The sequence below is a fragment of the Lonchura striata genome, chromosome 8 (genome assembly GCF_046129695.1).
Source record: "Lonchura striata isolate bLonStr1 chromosome 8, bLonStr1.mat, whole genome shotgun sequence".
NCBI classification, from domain to species: Eukaryota; Metazoa; Chordata; class Aves; order Passeriformes; family Estrildidae; genus Lonchura; species Lonchura striata.
The window spans coordinates 10,649,371-10,669,265 of NC_134610.1; the positions used below are offsets into that span (position 1 = coordinate 10,649,371).

Here is a 19,895-nt window from a genome sequence, read left to right on the forward strand (position 1 = left end):
GAGCCGAGCCGAGCCGGGCCGAGCCGAGCCAGGCCCGGGGCAGCGCGGGGAGCTCCTGGCCGCGGCGCCGAAGGGGTCACGCGCCCCGCCCCGGGCGCGCGCATTGGCGGGGCGGCGGCGGCGGCGGCGGCGGGCGGCCAATGGCGGCACGCGGCGGCGGGGCCGCGCCGGCGGGGGCGGGCGGGGGCGGCGCGGCCGGCGCGCGGCTGAATGGGGAGCACAAAGCGCGGCCGGGACGCGCCGCCGCCGTCCCCGGGAGAGCCGCGCGCGGGGCCGCCGCTCCCGCCGCAGCCCCGCTCCGGCACCGCCGCCCCGCCGGCAGCGTGGGGGAGGCAGCGCCGAGCGCCCGCCCCTGCTCCTTCTCGGGTTTTTTTGAATTTTTTTTCTTTCCCCTTCCGATTTTTCAGATTTGCCGGTTTCTCCGCTCTCCCCCGGTGCCCGAAGGCAGCGCGGCGTAGCGGGAGCGGTGGCCGGGTGCATGAGCGGCGCGGCCGCCGCCGGCCGTGCCTTACCGCCGGGGCTCCGCCGCTGGGAGGCGAGGCGAGCCGGGAGCGCCGCCGCAGCCCGGTCCGCCCCGGGCAGGCCCCCCGCCGCGCCCCTCGGGCAGGGGATGCTCCCGCCGCCGCCGGCTGCCGCATCCCTGCGAGCCTGAGCCTCCGCCCGCTCCGCGCCGACCGGCCCGCGGCGAAGCGCCCGCCCTGCGCCCGGCCCCGAGCGGCGGGGGCCGGGCCGGAGCGGTGCGAGCGCGCTGCGATGCGGCTCCCCCGCGGCGCCCCGAGCCCCTGCGGCCGCCGCGGCGCGGCTGAGGGCGAGCGGCCGTGAGCCAGGGGCGTCCCGGTCCCCGCGGTGCCGAGCGCGCTCGGCCGTGTCGAAGTGCCGGGACCGGCGATGGCACTGCCCTGAGCGTCCCGCCGGGGACACCCCGGCTCTGGGGCGCCCGGCCGTTCCGGAGACTTTGGGGACGTTTGCGGGTTTTGCCGTTTTTCTTTCTCTTTTTTTTTTTTTTTTTTTTTTCTCTCCCCCCCCCCCCCCCCCCCATTTTTTTTTCTCCTCCGCTGCTTTTTGGGGTTTTCTCCCGGCGGCTCGTCCCCTGCGCCTGCCCGGCCGCCATCCCCTCGCCCGCGGCCCCGCTCCTCAGGGCATGTCCCGGTCCAACAGCGTCAGCCCCCCGGGCTTCGGCGCTCCCGCGCCCTGGGCAGGCACCGAGCAGCACCGCTCGGCCTGGGGCGAGGCGGAGGCCCGGGCCAATGGCTACTCCTACCCGCCGCCTCCCAACAGGTCCTCGGGCAAGAAGGCCTCCCGCATGTCGAGCAGGTGGAGGAGCGAGGAAGACTACGAGCCCCGGAACCGCGGGGAGAGCGGCTGCAGGATGATGAGCTTTAGGTCCAAATCCGCCTGGCAGGAGCACGGTGACGACAGCCGACGTCACCGGTCCCGCCACCCGCCCGGCAGTGATTCCCCCGCTGCCCCCAACAATGCCAGCCCCCGGCAGCTGGGGGAGCAGGGGGAGGTACGGCCCCGCTCTGTGGAGTTGGGGCTGGACGAGAAACGCATCAAGGCCAAGATTGAGGAGCTGGAGGAAGAGGACGGGGACGAGGGGGACTCCGAGGCGGCCTTCTCCATGGGCAGTTGTTGCAGTAGCCTGCTGCAAATCTTCAGGTCCAAGAAGTTCCAGTCTGAGAAACTGGAACGTCTCTATCAGCGCTACTTCTTTCGGCTAAACCAGAGCAGCCTCACCATGCTTATGGCCGTGCTGGTGTTGGTCTGTGTGGTCATGCTGATCTTCCATGCCGCGCACGGCCACTATGAGGTATCCTATGTCGTGGTGCTCTCCCTGGCCATCGTGCTGATGGTGGTGCTGTGCATGGTGTGCAACCGCAACAACTTCCACCAAGACCACATGTGGTTGGCGTGCTACTCCGTCATCCTGGTGATCCTGGCAGTGCAAGTGGTAGGGGTTCTGCTGGTGTGGCCCAGGAGTGCCTCAGAGGGCATCTGGTGGACCGTCTTCTTTATCTACAGCATCTACACGCTGCTGCCGGTGCGGATGAGAGCTGCGGTCATCAGCGGGGTGGTGCTCTCCGCCATCCACCTGGCCGTCTCCCTCAAGATCAACGCAGAGGATAAGTTCCTCCTGAAGCAGGTAGGCAAGCCCTGAGTGATTTGGATGTGTGCTCAGCACTGAAGGGCAAGGGAAGTGGGGTAGTCTAAGTTCCGTAGGCCTGCCTGATGCTGGAAGCATGACAGGACTTACAGAACTCCTAGGTTATCTGCTGCTGGGTGGGATGGTGTGCAGTGTGGCGGCTAGCCTGTAATCTTGCTTTTTTTTTCATTGCTGTGGTGTTCCCTCATTTCTGCTCCACGTTAAAGCTCTAAATATACTAGAAGTGTGTCTTACTGGGTTCCCATGACAGCTGCTCCAGCACAGTCAGCCAGCCCTGCTAGTGCCTTTCAGTTGTATTTAATGTAAACAGCCCTGTGCTAAGCACACCTGTGGAATGGTATCCAAGCCTGCTGCTGTTTTACTGTGAATTGTGCAGAAAGTCTGGCTGTTTTTGTAAGGCAGAGGTTATCCTTGTGTGTCACTCCAGGTTCAGTGTTAGTGCAGAGCTTAGGCATCTTAGGAGAGCATGCTCCATGGGAATGTGGGGTAAGCTTTCAGTTTAGCAGGAAAGTGTTTTGTTCTGAGATGTGCTGGAAATCTCTATGGTGAAAAAGCCTGGAGTTCCTGTACAGGCAGGATAAAAAGTACCAAAAAAAAAAAAAAAAAGTGTAAATGCAGGTTGTTATTTAGGTGTGATATCATGTTTAACTGAAGCAGTTCATTTCATGGGAACAATAAGACTATTATTAAATGCATTACAGTGCAATTTTTAATTACCATATCTCTATAAACAAGAGCGGTACAAGGCGCCACTCTTCAAGTGAAGCAGGCAGCCTTGGGACTCGCGCTTTAAGCTTACCACACGTAAAACATTGAAGCTGTGAGGCAGTTGTCATCCTTCTCATGTGCAGGACTCTGAGCAAGGATGAGCCTGTCACAGAGTCAGCCCTGATACCCGTGTGTTACCAGGGATTGTTTATTAAAATCAGGTGTTTGGTTGTTTTACGGTCCTAATACATAATACAAAATAAAGACTCGCTCTGTGCCTACTTTGAGTCTTAGTTCTCCGTTGTTTTGAGTTCTGCCTATTGCAGTGGCAAGAAAAGTTTTAGGACTTAAAGAAAACCTCATCAGGCTGAAGCTGTCACTGTTTTGCTATACAATATAGCCTGTGAAATTACTCTCTTCTCCCCCCTGCCTGGTTAAGCCTACTTGGAGAGTTTCTGGCTTTGTTCTTAGTTTGTTACAGATATTTTTATAAACTGTACATGACATATTTTTCTTATGTTTGATATAAATGGCTTTTTGTGCATTTCCAGCAAAGCATACACTGTGAGTGGGACAGTTGGTGTTTTTCTGCTTGACTTGAAAAAGTTTGCTAATGGCCTCAGCTCTTCTCCACTGGGGCTCTGGTCTTGCAAAGCCTCCTGTGTGCTTGCTGCTTTATAAACGGAGACTTGTCCTGTTGAAATCAGTGTGTTTGGAGACTGTATCCTTACATGGCAAGGCAAATCCCATCATAAGTGCAGCTGGAAGATTTAGCAGTCTGCTATGAGCAGAGTTTGGAGCATACTAACAAATGAATAAAATATCATCCTGTTGGAAAATGTTGGTAACTGTATTTTAGTAGGAAGGAGCCTATATTACAAAGGCCAAATGATTGACTCCCTCAGTAGAAAATTTGGAACAATTACAGCTCCCTCCAGTTCCAAATAGCAGGTTGTTTGTAAGAGGTTGGCTTGTGCATGAATGTGCACTTGTCAAAGGTAGAAGCATGGGTAGTAGGTGATGGTAGAGTATGCACAAATCTGTGCATTGCACAGTGGCTTTTGCTTTCATAGTAATGCTGGGGTTTTCCTATGGTTTGGCAATAAATGTTCAGCTAATGAGGAGCACTTTTACTTTGTCTTCAAAGGCAGAGCGTCTCTCCACATTGTCTGTTTATTTTTCCTACTAACACAGTCTCTATCTTGCTGTGGTCTACAGTGGCGTAGCAGGGGCTGAATTCAGTGGGGTTGTACAAGGCCAAGTATCAGATTCCTTAGACATTTGTGTATGAACACGGGCTGCTATCTCCGGCTGTCTGATAGAGAAATCTGTTCTGCTGAGCACATTGCCATACAGCTTTTCACAGGCCTTCTTCACTGGGGCTGTATCTCGTTGCCATGGAAATCAGTTGTGTTCAGCTCTGCCCCCCTAATGCACACAAGCCCTATTTTCCTCCTTAAAACTACTAGAGGCAAAGGCAGGTGAAGACCAGATAAGTTAAGAAGCGCGAGTTAAAATGTTTTCTGTGACTTCACACTAGCAGTCACATCAGCCTGGGTTTTATGGAGCAGGAGTGGATGTGAGTGCCTTTGTGACCAGATGGTACTTTACATCCAGCAGTCACAAAAGAAAGGCTGGTTAGGATGTATATCACCTTCCTCTCTTTTTCATGGCATTTTAAACTATAATACTTAAGTAAATTTTACTTTGTTCGAGCTTTTTTGCTTTTAATCCTCCCTGAATTGTTTCCAAACCAGGAGAAACCCTACACTCTCGTTATGATCCACTGACATATAAAGCAGGATGACTCTTGTGTTGACTCCTGAGCACTTTTATAAGGCTCTGGAGCCTGTTAAAAACCCCTCTTTCTCGAGAGTGAAATTCTTGGTAGTAGGTCCCTTTTGGGGGAAAGGCAGATTGTTGTATTCCCTAGCTGAGGATGCATGAGTTTGTCTGAATTATCTTCTCCTATCAGTGCTGGATTTTTCTGTCCCCAAACTCTCTGGTCCAAGGCTATGCTAGTCAGACTTCATGGAAGGGTTAATGCTGTTTCTGAATCCATAATGCGACAGGAGTAAAAGTAGTTGTCATTGTTCAGTCTTAACTGAGCTGCTTTTTAAAATAATTCTTCTGGAGTCATTGGATTTGGAAAGTAGGCTCTGACTTCTCTTTGCTACTCCTGGAGGAGTATGTCTTTCAAAAGAGAAAGCACTGCTGTCAAAAAGATGAGTATCGTTGGTACCTCTGTGAGTCTGATCAGCTAGAGGCAATGATATTGAATTCTGGAATTGAGGTTTGATTGGAATAAAAAAGTGCTAATTATTGCATTATATTAAAAAGTTATCCAGTGCTGAGGGAGGGGAGAAAAAGAAACCCTGTGTTTGGGAATTTACTTGTTTCCAAAGGCAGTATGCTGTTGGAAGCAGTACACAGTGAATAGGTGATGGTCCACGAACTACAAATTCGGACTGCTTAAAAGGGAGTTTTTCATTTATTCCTGTGTTCAGTTAGTTCTAGAGGAACTGCTTTTGGATTTATTGGGGAGGGGATGACTGTATTTGTCTTCAGGTTCATGTTACTGTGTTATTCTGGACAGATTACAAACATGTTTCAGTGCATGGAAGTGTGTCATCTTCTCTCTCTGTGTAAGTATATCTCTTTTCAGACCAACCTTTTCCGTGTGTTGGCTTTGATGCCCTTTCCGGCTCTGAAAATGCACTCAAACTCTAGAATTCACGTAAGCATTACTTTCCATGTGAATGAGGCTTTCTAATACCTAACTGAGAAAGAAGTGTACTGTTTATCAGTAATCTGCCTTGCATTCACAGCAGAGATAAGAGTGAGGTTTATTCTCAGTCCTGTTGGAGTGAACTGCCGGGCTGACCCACAGGCTTGTATGGGCACATGGGAAGAGTTCAGCCTGTGGCCAGCAGATGCTTAACTGAAGTCATGTGAGGAGACCAGCTGCCCTCAGTGCAGATAGTCTTGAGTAAGCACTGGCATTTTTGTAAGACTATGGGCTAAGGGACAGGGAATTTCACAAGAGAGTTTGTTGGACTGTGAATCAGACTTAAAAAGAGATGGGAATTGTGTGTGGGAGTAGGGGACCAGGAGTAGGGGATAAGAATGCCACATACAAACATCAAACAAGCCCGTGGACTGAGGTTAGATTTACTCCTGTTTTCCCATCCAAACCTGTTTTATTGTAACTTTCTGAGGTTCCTTGTTCAAGGATACAGTTAAGTCTTTGTAGTTTATTAACTCAGTGTGAGTGGGTGACTGTTAAGGTACCACAAAAAATAAATACCTTTTTTTGGTGTTGTCAGTAACCTCATTGAAATAGAAACTGAAATGCACTCATCTCTTTTCTACCCAAATACTACTGCAAACTTCCTGCAAAGGATTTCTGATAGCAAAGTTCTGAACTGCCTTAGCACATGTCTTTTTTTTGTCTTTGATTCAGGGCTCCTTCTTTCTTGACCCTTTTCCATATCTCCATCATAACAATGTTATCTTAGTACTCCTCATCCTTCACTTCTGAGAAGTGTGTACATGTTGGCCTTTCTCTCTGTCAATGGATGTTAATGGTAGATGATTGATCTGCACCTGCATGGTGGCTCTCTTGGAAGTGTAGCATTTCAGTTTAACCATTTCTCAGAAGATGTTAGCATGAGAACCAGCCTCTCTCTTCTTCGTAAATAAACTCACTTCAGTAGGGCTAAAAATAATTTCTTACTGTAACAGCAAATTGACTTGAATCTTGTGGAGATCTCCCAGCACCTCGTAGAGATGCTTTCTAGTTGGCAACTTGAATGGTATTCAACCAAAAGTTAGTCACACAGTAGAGAAGCAGTACTGTATGTTCCATCTCAGCCTCAGCATGCTTACTACATGTAAGTGATGATGGATTTAGAGACACATTCTCAGCAGTGTGTTAATCAAGTCCTTGCATTGTGCTTTCATTGTCTTCAAGAAGCATTTTCTTTATTCATCAAGGAGAGATGAAAATTAACTACCTGCAATGCAGATGGATCTGTGTGACAGCTCTCCTATGGTTACATGCTGCCTGTTTTACTTCTGTCCACCTGGAAAATAGATTTGACTAATGTTTGTATAGGATGGGATTTTTAAGATGCTCAGCCACATGGAGACAGGTATTGGGTGCTTCAAACAGCACTTAATGCCCTGTTCTGCATAAACATTGATATCAGTGGGGCTCTCGTGCTGTAAGAAAAGCTCTAGCACTGCTCACTACTGAAGAATCTGCCTGAGCAGAAGTTTCACTGAAGTTAGTGAAAATTGATTTCTGGTCTTCTGTTCAGGGGAAAAAATGGCAATTTGAAATATACAGTAACTGTTGCATTGCTAGTTGCCTCCCTAGGGTAATTCTGTAATAGAAGTAATTAAGTAAATCCCTGAGGTATTGTGTATCAATTTAGTCCTTTGTAAGAATATTGTCTTTATCTCTTGGGCATATGTTGCTCGAAGTTTACAAAAGTGTATCAGTTTTTCTTATCTCCTAAATTACCCTATGATCCCGCCACCTCCTAATCTACCCCTTTGCTTTACCCTCCTTCCCCCCACCATTAATTAGTTTAATATTTCACTGTAATGTTCACCAGTATCAAAACCTGTTAATGTGATAGAGTGTTGTGTGTCTAATTTCTGTGTGTTCCTGAATTTTTAATAGGTTTGTTGTCTTGATAAACTGATCCATTTGAATAATTTCTCTCAGCTTTGTGGTAGCAGTCAACTTTTACAGCTGGCTTGGAAATTGGTGAATTCAAGACAAACCCTGATAGGGGTGATTGAGGCGCATAGCAAAAATATTTGTTCTTCTAGGCACTTTTATGACATGCTTGAAAAGGCAAGGTGTGCTAGTTCTGGTTATTTCTGGAGAGATGAAGATACTTTGGAGCAACATCAGGATTCATGAAGATACTGGAGGCAGAGGGATAAATTTCCTTGCCCTAATCTTACAAAGCAGCCATTGACTTGTCCTTTGGTGTCCTGGGCAAGATGGCTTAGTTTGACACCTGCTCTCTGTCAGAGACCTGTCCAAGGCAGGGCATCTTATTTATGTGGTCTTTTGTGATTAACCTCATTCAGATGATTAGTAAACCTGAACAGCAGTGGACATAAAATGCTGATTATCCTGGTGCTGAAGGCTCACTGGAACTGGTCATGCCCTCCTGAAGCCTCAATGGCCCAGTGCTTCCTAAATGCCCTTTTGCTCTGAGTCCACTGTTGTGTGGGCAGCACTGCCAAGGACTGGGGTGGAAGAGGACTGGGACTCAGCCCAACTGGAATGTGAACTTTGGGCACCAGGCTGTTCTCCAAATGCATTCAATTTGTGTCTGATTAGCTAATCTTTCAGTCATGTACCATGGCTCCCTCTCTGTCTTTTAAGAAAAGTGAGACAATCGCTAACTTTTTAGCCATTGCAGCAGTTGGAATAGTTACAGTAATTGCTGGTTTGGTCATCATATTTTGGTACTACTGGATATTACTGTCATTTTCTAATCAAACTAAAAGAATTTTTCTTCTGTCCTGGTAGAAGATGCAATGAAAAATTCCCAGCAACACCTGAAGAACTGAGAGGTAAAACCCAAAATTATTTTGACAGCAGATTCTGTACATTTGGTAAAGTGATCCACCCTGTAGCCGGCAGTGGCATCTGAGAACCCATGCTTTGAAAAGCTCCTGTCTTTTCTTCTTTTCCTTTCCATCTATCTTTTTTTTTTTCCTTGTCTCGCTTTACTTATTTTTAATTTTTTCTGGTTTTTTTTTTCAGTTTTCGATATTCTTGTGTTGTTTTTTGTTTTATTTTTTTATTTGTTTTGGTTTTTGTTTTGTTTGTTCATTCTTTTTCCCTGTGCAGGTGGGTGTGGATCAGAGAAAATACCCACTTTTGTCTGAGGAGGTAGGAGACAGAGCTCCAAGTTTTACTAGCCTTGGGCAAAGTTTTTCTCTGCTCTATAGTATAAGGTTTACATGGCACCTTGCATGGGTAATATGTGTACCCAGAGGAGGTAGTGCTGAGGGAGCTCGAGTGCACCAGGATCTCCCTCAAGCCTTCCAGCTGCTATGTGATTTCATGGGGTGCTACCTGTTGGTTTTTTATGGCCCAGAGGGGTAGGACAGTGACAAAGTGTGTGCAAGGAATGTGAAGATTTACAGCTTCTGGGAAATGGGTGGGGTTCCTGTCTAACTGCTGTGTAACTTTTTCATCTCCTGCAAGTCCTGTGTTTTGATGTGGGTTATGCTCAGTGTTAGTTCCTTCCCTCCCTCTGAAGTCTAGCCTAGTGATCTGAACTTGTGATATCTTTCATCCATGGGATGCTCTTTCTTCTTTTTGTTTTGACATTGGTGATACTTTTAAAAAAATATTTTTTTTTGTCTTTACCCGAGAGGTAGCCTGCTGCTGCCAGAAACTTAATTTGATTCATTATTATGGAGTCCTTAGGCTAGGTAAAAACCCAAGGGGGAAATCTCATGTGAATGAAAAAACACAACCCCAAAGATATTAAAAAGGATAATCTAGTTATGAGGGGGTGTGGGAAACAGACAAGAATTTTAATATTTGTCTCCTGAACTCCTAAATCTTCTTACCTTATCATCAGAAAGTTTGAAGTTTCTAGCAGTTAATAAGGTCACACATAAAATAGCTGTCAGGCCAAGACAAGACTCAAAATACTTTTTAACACCTGCAACTGGACCACTCCCAGTGACACTCTCTGTTATGTTTTATGATGGTGCTGACTTGCTGGTTTCATCACTGGCAGGTACAGGAATGGCAGCACTCAGCAGACCTGCAGTAGAATTAGAGATGGTCTTGTTCTGACATTCAGAAAAACGGACTGAACACATTTTAAAGCTCTGTCTTCTGCTTCCAGGCTTGCTCTTGAGCATTTGGGAAGCTCTGTCCCACCAGGAGCCTGGTGGGTAGACAAGATTGTGAAGTACTTCAGGCAGACACAGTTGGTTTTGCACCACAAAAATTATGTGTTTACACATGGTAGGACCCCACACAGTTGAAGAATTAATGGACAGCATTGGCAACACCAACAGCATTGCTTCTGGTGCCAGGCTGGCCTCACTAGTGCCAAGTAGGATTTTTGTTGCAGCACTCACTATAGAATGTTTAGTTGTTTTGTCAGTCTTTGTTCTGCAAATAAAATATCATTGTGTTCTTTTTTCTCCATATTTATATGTCACTAATGTAATTGCCATGTATCTTTATTCCCTTCCCCAGACATCAGGAACACAAATCATATTTGTGTATTTAAGATGTAATCAGGACTGTCTGTAGTGTGCATTGTATAGTCATCATTTGTGGCTTCTCCTACTTCATAGCAGCAGAAATAGCAGAAGAGAAGTATATTTCAAAGCATCCTCAATCCTGCCCTGATTTTGTTTATAATTCCTTTACCTAAACTGCTTCTGCAGCTTGAGTGATGAGTTTCCAGATGAAATATTAAACTGCCTTTTCTTTTCATGAAAAGTTTTACACACCCATGTAATACCCTTCAAATTTTTTACTCTGAGTTGGGTCTTTGTGGTATTGCCGTGTTTGGCTATCATCCTGTGCTTTCCTGGGAAACTTTGCTTTTGGGAGGTTGAGTTTTGGGAATTAAAGCTGCTCTTCCAATTCAATATACACATTCCACTAGTACCAGGGTGCATCTTTGCAGACAGTAAACAAAGAACTGTGCTGATTCAACACAGAGGGAATAGAAATAAAGATTTGTGTTTTTCTTTCCTCCCCCCTCCCCCAGACATTAGAAATTGATCTCTCAAAGAGGAAACTTACGCAAACTGTTTATTCTTCAAATATGTTTGCAGCTTGTATAAGGCATTCTGTCTCACTTCATAGTCAGAAGAAAAGGCTATGACATTGCTTGCAAGAATCTGTCATAAAATGTTGCTGATGCAAACAGTTCCCTGGCAGTATCTTCCCTTCCAGAAAAAGCCTTGTCTCCTTCCCTTAATTCCCTGCTCTAGACTAAATGCTACAAGCACTGATCCCGTTGTCCCTCTCACTCTGCAAACTGAATTCTTAGAGCCAGTGATGTGGTAAGGGACTACTCAAATCAGTATTTCTAAAAACAGTCGTTTTCTGGTCAGCCCACGGATGACAGAGCTCCTCAGACATGCCTGCTGAGTGATAAACTCTTTCCATTTGCTGGGAGGTACCCAATGGCAGCTCTCTCTCTGTATTCTTGCTTTTAACATGTCGGTATTTATACACACAAAGGGGGGGACCAAAGGACGTGTTATTAATGAAGATGTTTCCATTTAAATGGGATTTCTCTTTTCTGGCCAGGTAGTTACATGTAATCTCACAGGGAGAGGAAGAAATGCTCTGCAGTACTAAGGAAAGAGGAGGCTGGGCAGTGTGGTGGGAGAATGTGTAATCACAGTGTCAGTCTCACTCATGCTGAAAGCTAAATGCAGTCTTGCAGGCCATTGAACATGAGGTAGTTACTAGTGTGGGAACTGCTGTTGTGTGGTGAACTCTCTGGATCTTGAGGCCAGGATGGACTTCTGAGGTCATTTAACAGTACCCACTGAACAATTCTCCTACACTTGAAAATTTCTTTCATTCAATAAAAAAAAAAGTTTAAGTGCTGAATTGTAAAGTATTTGTCAGTTGAAAAAGCAATCTACAGTGATTTCTGCACTGAACCAATACTTATTTTTTCCTCTCTCCTCTTAGTAAGACAGGATTTTGATACCCTGTGATGGAAAGTATTGGGGATATTTCTCTGTTCAACTTAAAATAACACAGATGGATGTGTTGGTTGTGAAGGGGTTCTGACATCATGCCCGGATTTTGTACTAGATAATTACATTCCTGCCTTCTTAATTGATGTTGAATATGACATTTTTCTTTGCTCCATGTCTATTCTGGACTTTTTAGCAGTACACCACCAAATAGATGCTGTGCATTTGGGTTTACTATCATATCTGAGAAATTTGCAAGGCTGTTGACAAGGCAAGAAAATGAGGGACTAGAACTCAGGCTCATATCTTCTTAGTCGTGTCAGTGTGCTAGAACAAGTGCCACCCCCTTGATATGACAGATATACTGCTAACTTTTGAAAGGTACAAAACCAGAAATGATATGATTGAAGGATACTTCCAGAGCTCAGCTATACCATCCTGCTGCACCAAGACAAGACCAAGTCAGCTTGAACCATTTGTGGCAGGTACTAGTCACAGACCCATCTGGAAAAAACCCTCCTTTGTGTATGTTCTCTTGGGGGTCACAAAAGCACTGATGTGCTTTCCAGTGTGTTTGTTTTCTTGGTGTTTTTTTTTAAGCAAACCAGCAAGCACAACCCTGGGCAGGAGCAGACAGTAAAGAAGAGCTGTCTGTGACTAGAGCTCTCAGATGAAACTGGTGCTTAGTTTCCTTGTCTCACCTGGCTTTAGTTCCCACCCCACCCAGAGCCTGCCGTTTTCTATTGTCACCAAGAGTGCATTTGAACAACATCTGGCACAGCTGGGTCTCATTCCTGAGTGGGGCCTTCCTGAAAGCACTGCAGTACAAGCAGTAAACTTGCAGGTTACACGTCCTTTCACACATGCCCTCCTTTGTGCTGCCTGGCCCCTCTCAGCTGCTAGGGTAGCTGTACTTAGGTCACTCCTTAGAACTCCAGGGACTCTTAAAAGTGTATGCCTCTTGCACTGTGGCTGAAATGACTGTGAACAAATACTTAAAGAAGTATTTCCTGAAAATATTTTCGCATCTCAAGAGAGAAAGTTAGGAAACTGCAATTTTGTTTTTGTTTGTTTTCCTTCTTCCCTAGTGCAGGTAATGGGTGTCTGGCTGTGTCACGACACTGAAGGTTTGTCCAAGTAATGATGTCTAGGAAAGGTAACTCTCTGTGGATTGGCTAAACCACAATATAAAGCCCATTATACAGAAACTGTAGTCCACTGCTGAAACCACCTTACTTGTCTATTTTAGATGCAAATGGACCTAGTTAATTTAATTCAGTTCCAGAGGGAATGCAAACTAAATAAAGTCATGCTTGTTAAAAAAGAGTTCTCACAGGTTTAAATAATTTTCTTCAATTTATTTTGATGAACTTTTCTGAACAGACCAATCTTTGCCGTAATATCTTCAGGCTAAGACTGTAGCATATGTGAGGAGTATTTTACATTATTAACTTAGTGCATTGCCCTTGTATGTCATTTTCTTTTAGAGACAGTGTAACACTGTGCTACATGCCTTCCCCCTTGGCAAGGACTGGGGCTGGTTATGATAGGGACAGAGTCAAGAGAGGAGCTTATCTGTCATGTTTAGCCAGCTCTCGGCCCCATTTCCAAAGCTGCTTTTCAGGAGCATGAGTGTCCCCTCTATGGCTGTTTCTATGCAAGGGGTGACTGCTCACCACTCATCCTCCCCAGAGAAATGATCTGCTTTCAGAGCATGACCTCTTGCTTGGGGCTGAGACCAAACCTTTCCATTGCCAATTCCTTAGCAGCCGTGACCAGGACAAAATACTGCATGTCTAAGATCCCAGGCTGCCACTTGGAATGCTACAGAAGTGACAGGTGATGCTCTTCAGAGTCTTTCCTGACAGAAACTCCTTTGGTTTGCAGCAGCTCTCCTTCTGTTTAAGCCATTTGCAGTACTCCATACGCTATTGAGGCAGTGCCTTGCTGCAACATGAGCATATCTTCTGTGTGTCAAACTTCATGGGGAGATGCTGTGACAGCTCCTTGCCTGCCAAACCTCCTGCTGAAGCTTACTGGAGAAATATTGTGCTCCCTTCAAATGGGTGGCATTGTAACATTGGCTTGCTCATTGAAACAGCTTTTGGGTCTGGGCAGAGTGAAAATGCTGATTTCCTTTTGGTAGAAGGAAAAAAGCTTGAAGGGTGCTTTCTGCACAAACAGTGGTCTTAGGCAGAGCTGCGATTTCCAGGACTGAGTCAACTAACTTTTGAATCTTAATGGCCACAATATTTATTCTCCCTCTGCTATTCCATGTCCCAATGAGATCTGAAAGGAATCTTACCTCTCTTTGAGAGGTAAATCACTGTTTCCTTGTTGTCTTGTCTAGTTTATATTTAGCACAGCAAGAAATGAGTTAGAATCTAAATGCCTCCTGACTACCACCAAAAATACCTTTTTCCTTCTGGCTGCTTGCAAAATGCCTTTAACTCCCCTCAGGGCTTTTCTGTATGAAGGGACAGCTGGTGTAGAACAATAGTGACTGATTTACACTGATCAATCCTCACATTATTGAGAGGCATCTCTCTTGTACTAGACACCCTGCAGTGTATCAGAAACACGCTGCTGGAAGATGTGTCTGCACTGTCTCCTGTCTCTCTTCCCAGCCTGACTTCTCTGTAGGTCCTGGGGAAAAAAAAACTGTGAAGAAATACTGTAAAAAAATTTAGTAGTGAGAGGTGCATTTCCTCTTCTTCACTTACTTGGTAATGGGTCATTGTGTTTGGTTTTCCAGGTTTTTTTAGCTGTGTGTGCTTCAGCAGCAACACCATTACTGCCAGACAGTCAAACCCAGTAACTGAAATGTCTTCTGCAGCCCAACTCACCCAAAACTAGTTTAGCCCATATATTTGGACCAAAACAGTCTGGGAGGTGCATATGCATATCTGAGCAAGCCGTTTGGAGGGGTGTGTATCATCTAGTGAGAAAGGAGTGTTAATGAGCTAGGAGAAAATGCAGCTGAAGGATGTTAAGGACATGTTAACATACTCATAGGGACATATGGTGCTTTCAGACTTTGCTGAAGGAAAGGACATAAACCCTTATTTTGTAGAATTATGAAGTGGTTGGGTTGGAAGGGACTAAAGATCATCCAGTTCCAACACCTCAACACTGCTAGGGATGGGGCATCCATTGCTTCTCTGGACAATCTCTTCCACTGTCTCAGAGTTCTGTTTTTCCAGAAAACCCTTAACAAAATAGGAGAGAGGATGGCCAAGAATGATCTGTCCACCTGCTGCAGTCCTCTCTCCCTCTGCTTTTTCCTTGCTTTCACCTCCTCAGTGATGTAAACAGCCCCAGGAGAAGCCCCAGGCAGTGCAGCTCTGTGTTCCTGCCACCAGTGTTTATTTTTCTGATGCACTTTACCTGTGCAGGCAACTAGGACAAGCCCTGACAGCCATCAGCTTTTACTGAGAGCAATCAAATAGTGTTGCTATTACTGACAAAAGAAAAGACAGTCACAGAAGATGGCTTCAGGATGGATCTCCATTGCCTTGTCCTCCAGAGTGACAGCAGAGAATGATTCGTTTCAGTGGCTCTTACTTTCTCTTACCTTGGTAGGAAGCTCCAAACTTTGTTAATGTTTTGAATATCTCTGGTGGTCTGGTTAAAGTTTCCTTTTTGGTCTCTAAATAAGCTGCACTGGATAACTTTATGAAAAAACAAGACTGCACTGATTCCTTCCAATTTTTTTTAGGTACAAGTGGAATGTGTGGTGAGAGCATGATCCAACAAGTGTTAGTTTGGAAGACTCACCTACTGCTGGGATTCAAGTAGTGCCCAGTCCCTTGCACTTCATGTGAGGGCAATTAGCACACGTGCATGGCAATTAGTGCTGCAAATGAAGTTGACACGGGTGTATTCTGCCTCTTTAATGGCTTGCTTTTCTCCTCTGCCAAAAGAGCAACCAAGCAGTCTCAAAGGAACCTGCTGCCTTCTGATATTTAATTTGCTTCAGGCTTACATTGGCATCCTGCCTCTTTCTTCTGCTGCCGTGCCTGCCCCACCTGCCTGCTCTGCTCCCAGTGCTGCAGAGGAAATGATCCCTATTTCTGGCAAAACAGGCCATGACTTGCTCATGTGCTGCAGTTGGGCCTCACACACATCCAGCACCATCTCTCCCCGATGTGCTTTGTCACTGCTGCTTTCTGACCTCCTGTGATACCCAGTGTGTATTTGTGACCAGTGATGGCTCTGGAGTGTAGATGGCATGTGTATAAGTCCCATATACATGAAGTGACATTATGAGATTCTTAACCAAAATTCTAACTGTTCCAGAATATTTTTTAAATGAAACTGAATAGGAAAAGTCTGGCAAAAAGTCTTGCAGTTGAATACTCTATGATTATAGGAAAAGTAAGGGATCAAAATACTGGAAGAAACCTAGAAGTCACTGACAGCAGGAGGATGGCACAGAAGTGCAGATTTAGCATGTTAAATCAATAATGAAGTTAAATCAATAATGAAGTTTTGGTGCAGGCCTTCCTGAATGGCTTTCCTCATTGCACCTTGTACCATGGACCACACTTCTAGGTCTGTTTTTGAATGCTTAAAAGGTCATATTTTTAGAGTGTCTCTTCATGGGAAGTTCGTAGTTTAGGATTTATATTTTTGGGGTGGAATCTGGTTGTTTCCCAGAAGCAGGACATGAGTGCCTTGGATAGGAGTATGTAGTAACCAGCTTTGCTTAGAGTGGATGCTGTAAGCAAGAAAAAGTTCAGAATTAGTCTCTGTAAAATTGTCTTAGAGAGCCCATCTACTGGAGATAAAACACTGGGTTAATGGTGTTACTTTGGGAGCCTTTTTTATGCACCAGTGATTTCTGAGACAGTTCAAATGTGGGTCAGTTTTTCTTTCTAAGTAGAATTTGCACAGAGTAACATGCAATCTGTTGCTTTCTAGAAAATGTGGGTCAAGTGCTGTTTTGCTGAGGAAATCAGGAGGTTTTTTACTTAGCTAGCATTAATACTCAAGTGCTTCCTTACTTCCTTGCACCAAGGTCCTGGGCTGTTGTGCTGATGGATAACACACTTTTGGGACAGAAGTGTGCATTGAACCATGATTTTGTGTCACCAGGAGCACTGGCTCATGTGATTCACGGAGGTGGATGGAGTTGATGAAGGATGTGTGAGCCCTGTCATCCCAGCTGCCTTCAAAGCAACTTCAAAATCCATGAAAAGCAGCTGCCCCAGGAGTGCTGGTGACTTTTGGGAGGAGCAGGGGCAGACAGATAGAAACTGTGTGGGACAGGACTGCATATTCCTCCTTGTGAAGCAATGAGCATGTGGAACAGACTGTGGTTGAGAAGGTTGTGGGGGGTGGAATATTAACCATGGTGAAAATAATCCTGGAAGAGCACATTTATCCATGCTGGCACTTTGCACATGTGTCATAGTGGAATTTTCAAAGAAGGCACTAAACAAAACAGCTTTGTGGAAGAACAAAACAGCATTGTCAGAAATGGCCAAGGAAGCTGTGCCAGCACCTCTTTCCATACTTGTGCTCTGAACTGGTTCATGTTCTGGGGCTGTTGCATACACAAATATGTGTTAACATCTGCCTTGAAGGTGCAGAAAAGGGTGTCTGGGCTTTGTTTTCACTTAGCTATGTTTTCTAAAAGTTGCTTTTTTTTTTTTTTTTTTTTTTTTTTTTTTTTTTTTTTTCAGACCAGAATAACTTGTCCTTAGGGAACAGTGAGAATATATATATAGTGAGATGATTTTTTTTTTTAAATATATATATAGTGAGATTTTTTTTTTTTCTTGCACAGCTGTATTTTTGAGCATTCCCTTGCTTTGAGTCTGGGAGGCTGCACTATAGCCCTCTGCAGTGATCATGTGTCTAATCCAAGCTTTGGGGCTGGCTCAGCTCCTTGGGCCAGCAGAATCCCTCTGTGCTGGGGTGTTTGATGAGTGTGATGAAGACAGTGGTCTGATCCTCCTGGATGAGCATGCACAGTTTGTCTGTCTCAATCACAATGAGGTCATGGTGCCAGAAGAAAGTGGGTTGGGTTATGTTGTGCAGCATCTCATACTTGCCACAGTGAATTTATGGGACATTTGGCTTGACCCATCTGCCTTGCAGTACAAAAGGAATGGTTATGGCTTCCAGAGGTCCTTGGTGCTCCTGCCTCAGTAATGAGGGAGCTTAGGAGACCTCTGAGGAAGGAGTAAAACCTTGCATTCTACAGGACTGGTTAAAATGTTAAATGGAGTTTCCAAAGCCATTCTTTCCAGTGGTGCCTTGGCTCTCAGCATGATATGCCTCAGGCATCTGGAAGTTCCCAAGTGGTTCTTGTGAATTTAGACATCTAAAATCTTCCTAAAGAGCATTTTTCATTGACTAAACAGTGTGACTGCCTCCTCTTGCCTCCAGACATTTCTACAGAATAAATAATAATCTTGTGGGCTTCTGTATTTCCTACTGTTCAGTCCAACTTTTGAATGGAGCTGCACTTGAACAGGCATGAGCTGCCTGACCACTCCTGCATACCACAGCATGCTGATTACTGATGTGATCTGCAGTGGAAATTGGTGTGGCAGAGCAGAGAGGGTTCTCACACCACCTTTGACTAAACTTGAAATAGCAGATTTCTGATAGGAATTAAAGAAAATACAGTAGACTTGGAGGCTTGGTGTCTGGTTTTGTTATTTGTGGGAATGCAGCTTTAAATTTGAATGTGGAGGAGCAAAAGGGAAGAGGTTGCTATTAACAATTCTTTGTGTGCTGGACTGAAGAGGAAGGGTCTGTGGTGTGCAGGTAAAGGGCAAGCACTGGGAGGTGCTAATGGCCTCCCTACAGCTTCCTTGCTGAGTTCTGTGCTTGCAGTCCTGCCTGCCTGGTTTCCTGTTGTCCACCCCTTCTGTGCCATCCATGGAAAGAGAAGGCAGTGGCAGCCACTGTTGAGAAGTGAGATGTATGGGATGGTGGAGTTGGGTCTGTGGGACCCTGAGAAGGGTCAAACTGAAAATGGGATGCAAAAGAGTGTGTCTGTGAGAAGACAGTAAATAATACCTTGCTGAGATGGAGAAGGCTTGTGGGCCTCTATGGAAATGTCAAGGGCAACAGCCTGAGAGAGAAACCAGGAGGATCAGTAGGATGGTGCATGGAGCTGAGGAGAGACAGCTGTGAGATGTCATTTGGAGTTATTTTCAGAGTAAACTTGTCTGTTCTTTTGAAAGCAAGGATCAGTGTTATAATCTGGACTGGATCAAGCAATTTTTAAATTTTCTTCTCTCCCTTGTATAAAGAAAAGTCTGCAAAGAAGTTGCAATTAAAATGACTGAAGTGTTATCTGTTGCCTGCTGAGCAAAATCTCGTGAGCTAGCTGAATTAGCAGCCTGGTGGTGCTCTGGGTAGGATGCAGGGAAGTGCAGAGTCTTGGCTGTGGCACCAAAATGGGTCAAGTGTGGCCAAGACCTGCTGCTCTCTTGGAAGGAGGCTGTGAAGTTATGGCAACAGGCCGAGTGGGTAAGGTTGTTCAATATTGTATGAAAGAGGATTCAAAAAGAGGATGAAGGGAGGAGAGGACAAGGGGCTGAATGGAAGAAACACTCTGAAAATAAGACACACAATGTCTTGTGACACATCTTATATTGTGACTAACAGAAATTTCCTGGTGTGCACGTGCTTGTCCTTTTTTTCACGTGTGACTTGTCCATAACAAACATCTCTCAGCTGGGACTGACAATGGAAAAATTGTAGGAAACTTTCACTAAACAACTTGGTGGTAGAGCTACCTCCTGTTTTGAGCCTTTCTGTTTTAAAGGAACCATCTGCTGTATAACTGTAAACACAGCAGACTGTTAGCAAGTTCAATCATCCAAGGGTCAGTATCCACCTAATGCATGCTGCTGGCAGAGCCCTGTGCCCTGTCTTTGTGTTGCTGCCACCACCTCTTCTTCCAGGCTCCGAGCCTGTGGAACTGGACAGAGTTCACTTTGCAGATCAAACCTTCCCACAGTGTGCTGGTGGTGTCCTTTTGCACAGAACCACCAGGAGCAGGCAGACCCAGGAGTAAGGGAAGCTGGAGTGTCACTTGAGCTGCAGTCACGCTGGATGTTAGTGTGGCTCTGGCAGTGAGTCAGCCCGGCAGCTGAGCAGGTGTACTGCAGTTTCTCTTTGCAGGGTGTTTCAGTGCCTAATCATGTCAGAAAATCTTCAGGAGGCAAAGCAGAGTACTCTGCAGAATACTTTCCCCTCTGCTTGCCCTTGCCCAGCAGCATAGATCAGTAGTTATGTGCAGAAGAGTTACTTGGAAGGCACTGGATCAGCA

The 19,895-nt window shown here is 45.6% G+C and overlaps 1 protein-coding gene across 1 annotated transcript in view; it reads left to right on the top strand.

The window, feature by feature from the left end:
* The first annotated feature begins 1,051 nt into the window (after positions 1-1,051).
* Positions 1,052-19,895, top strand: part of ADCY5 (adenylate cyclase 5) — a 204,633-nt gene continuing 185,789 nt past the window's right edge. Inside the window, exon 1 of the mRNA XM_021526071.3 lies at positions 1,052-2,143. Within this exon, the coding sequence (XP_021381746.1) occupies positions 1,142-2,143 (1,002 nt within the window). The 5' untranslated portion in view covers positions 1,052-1,141. The remainder of the gene's footprint in view (positions 2,144-19,895) is intronic.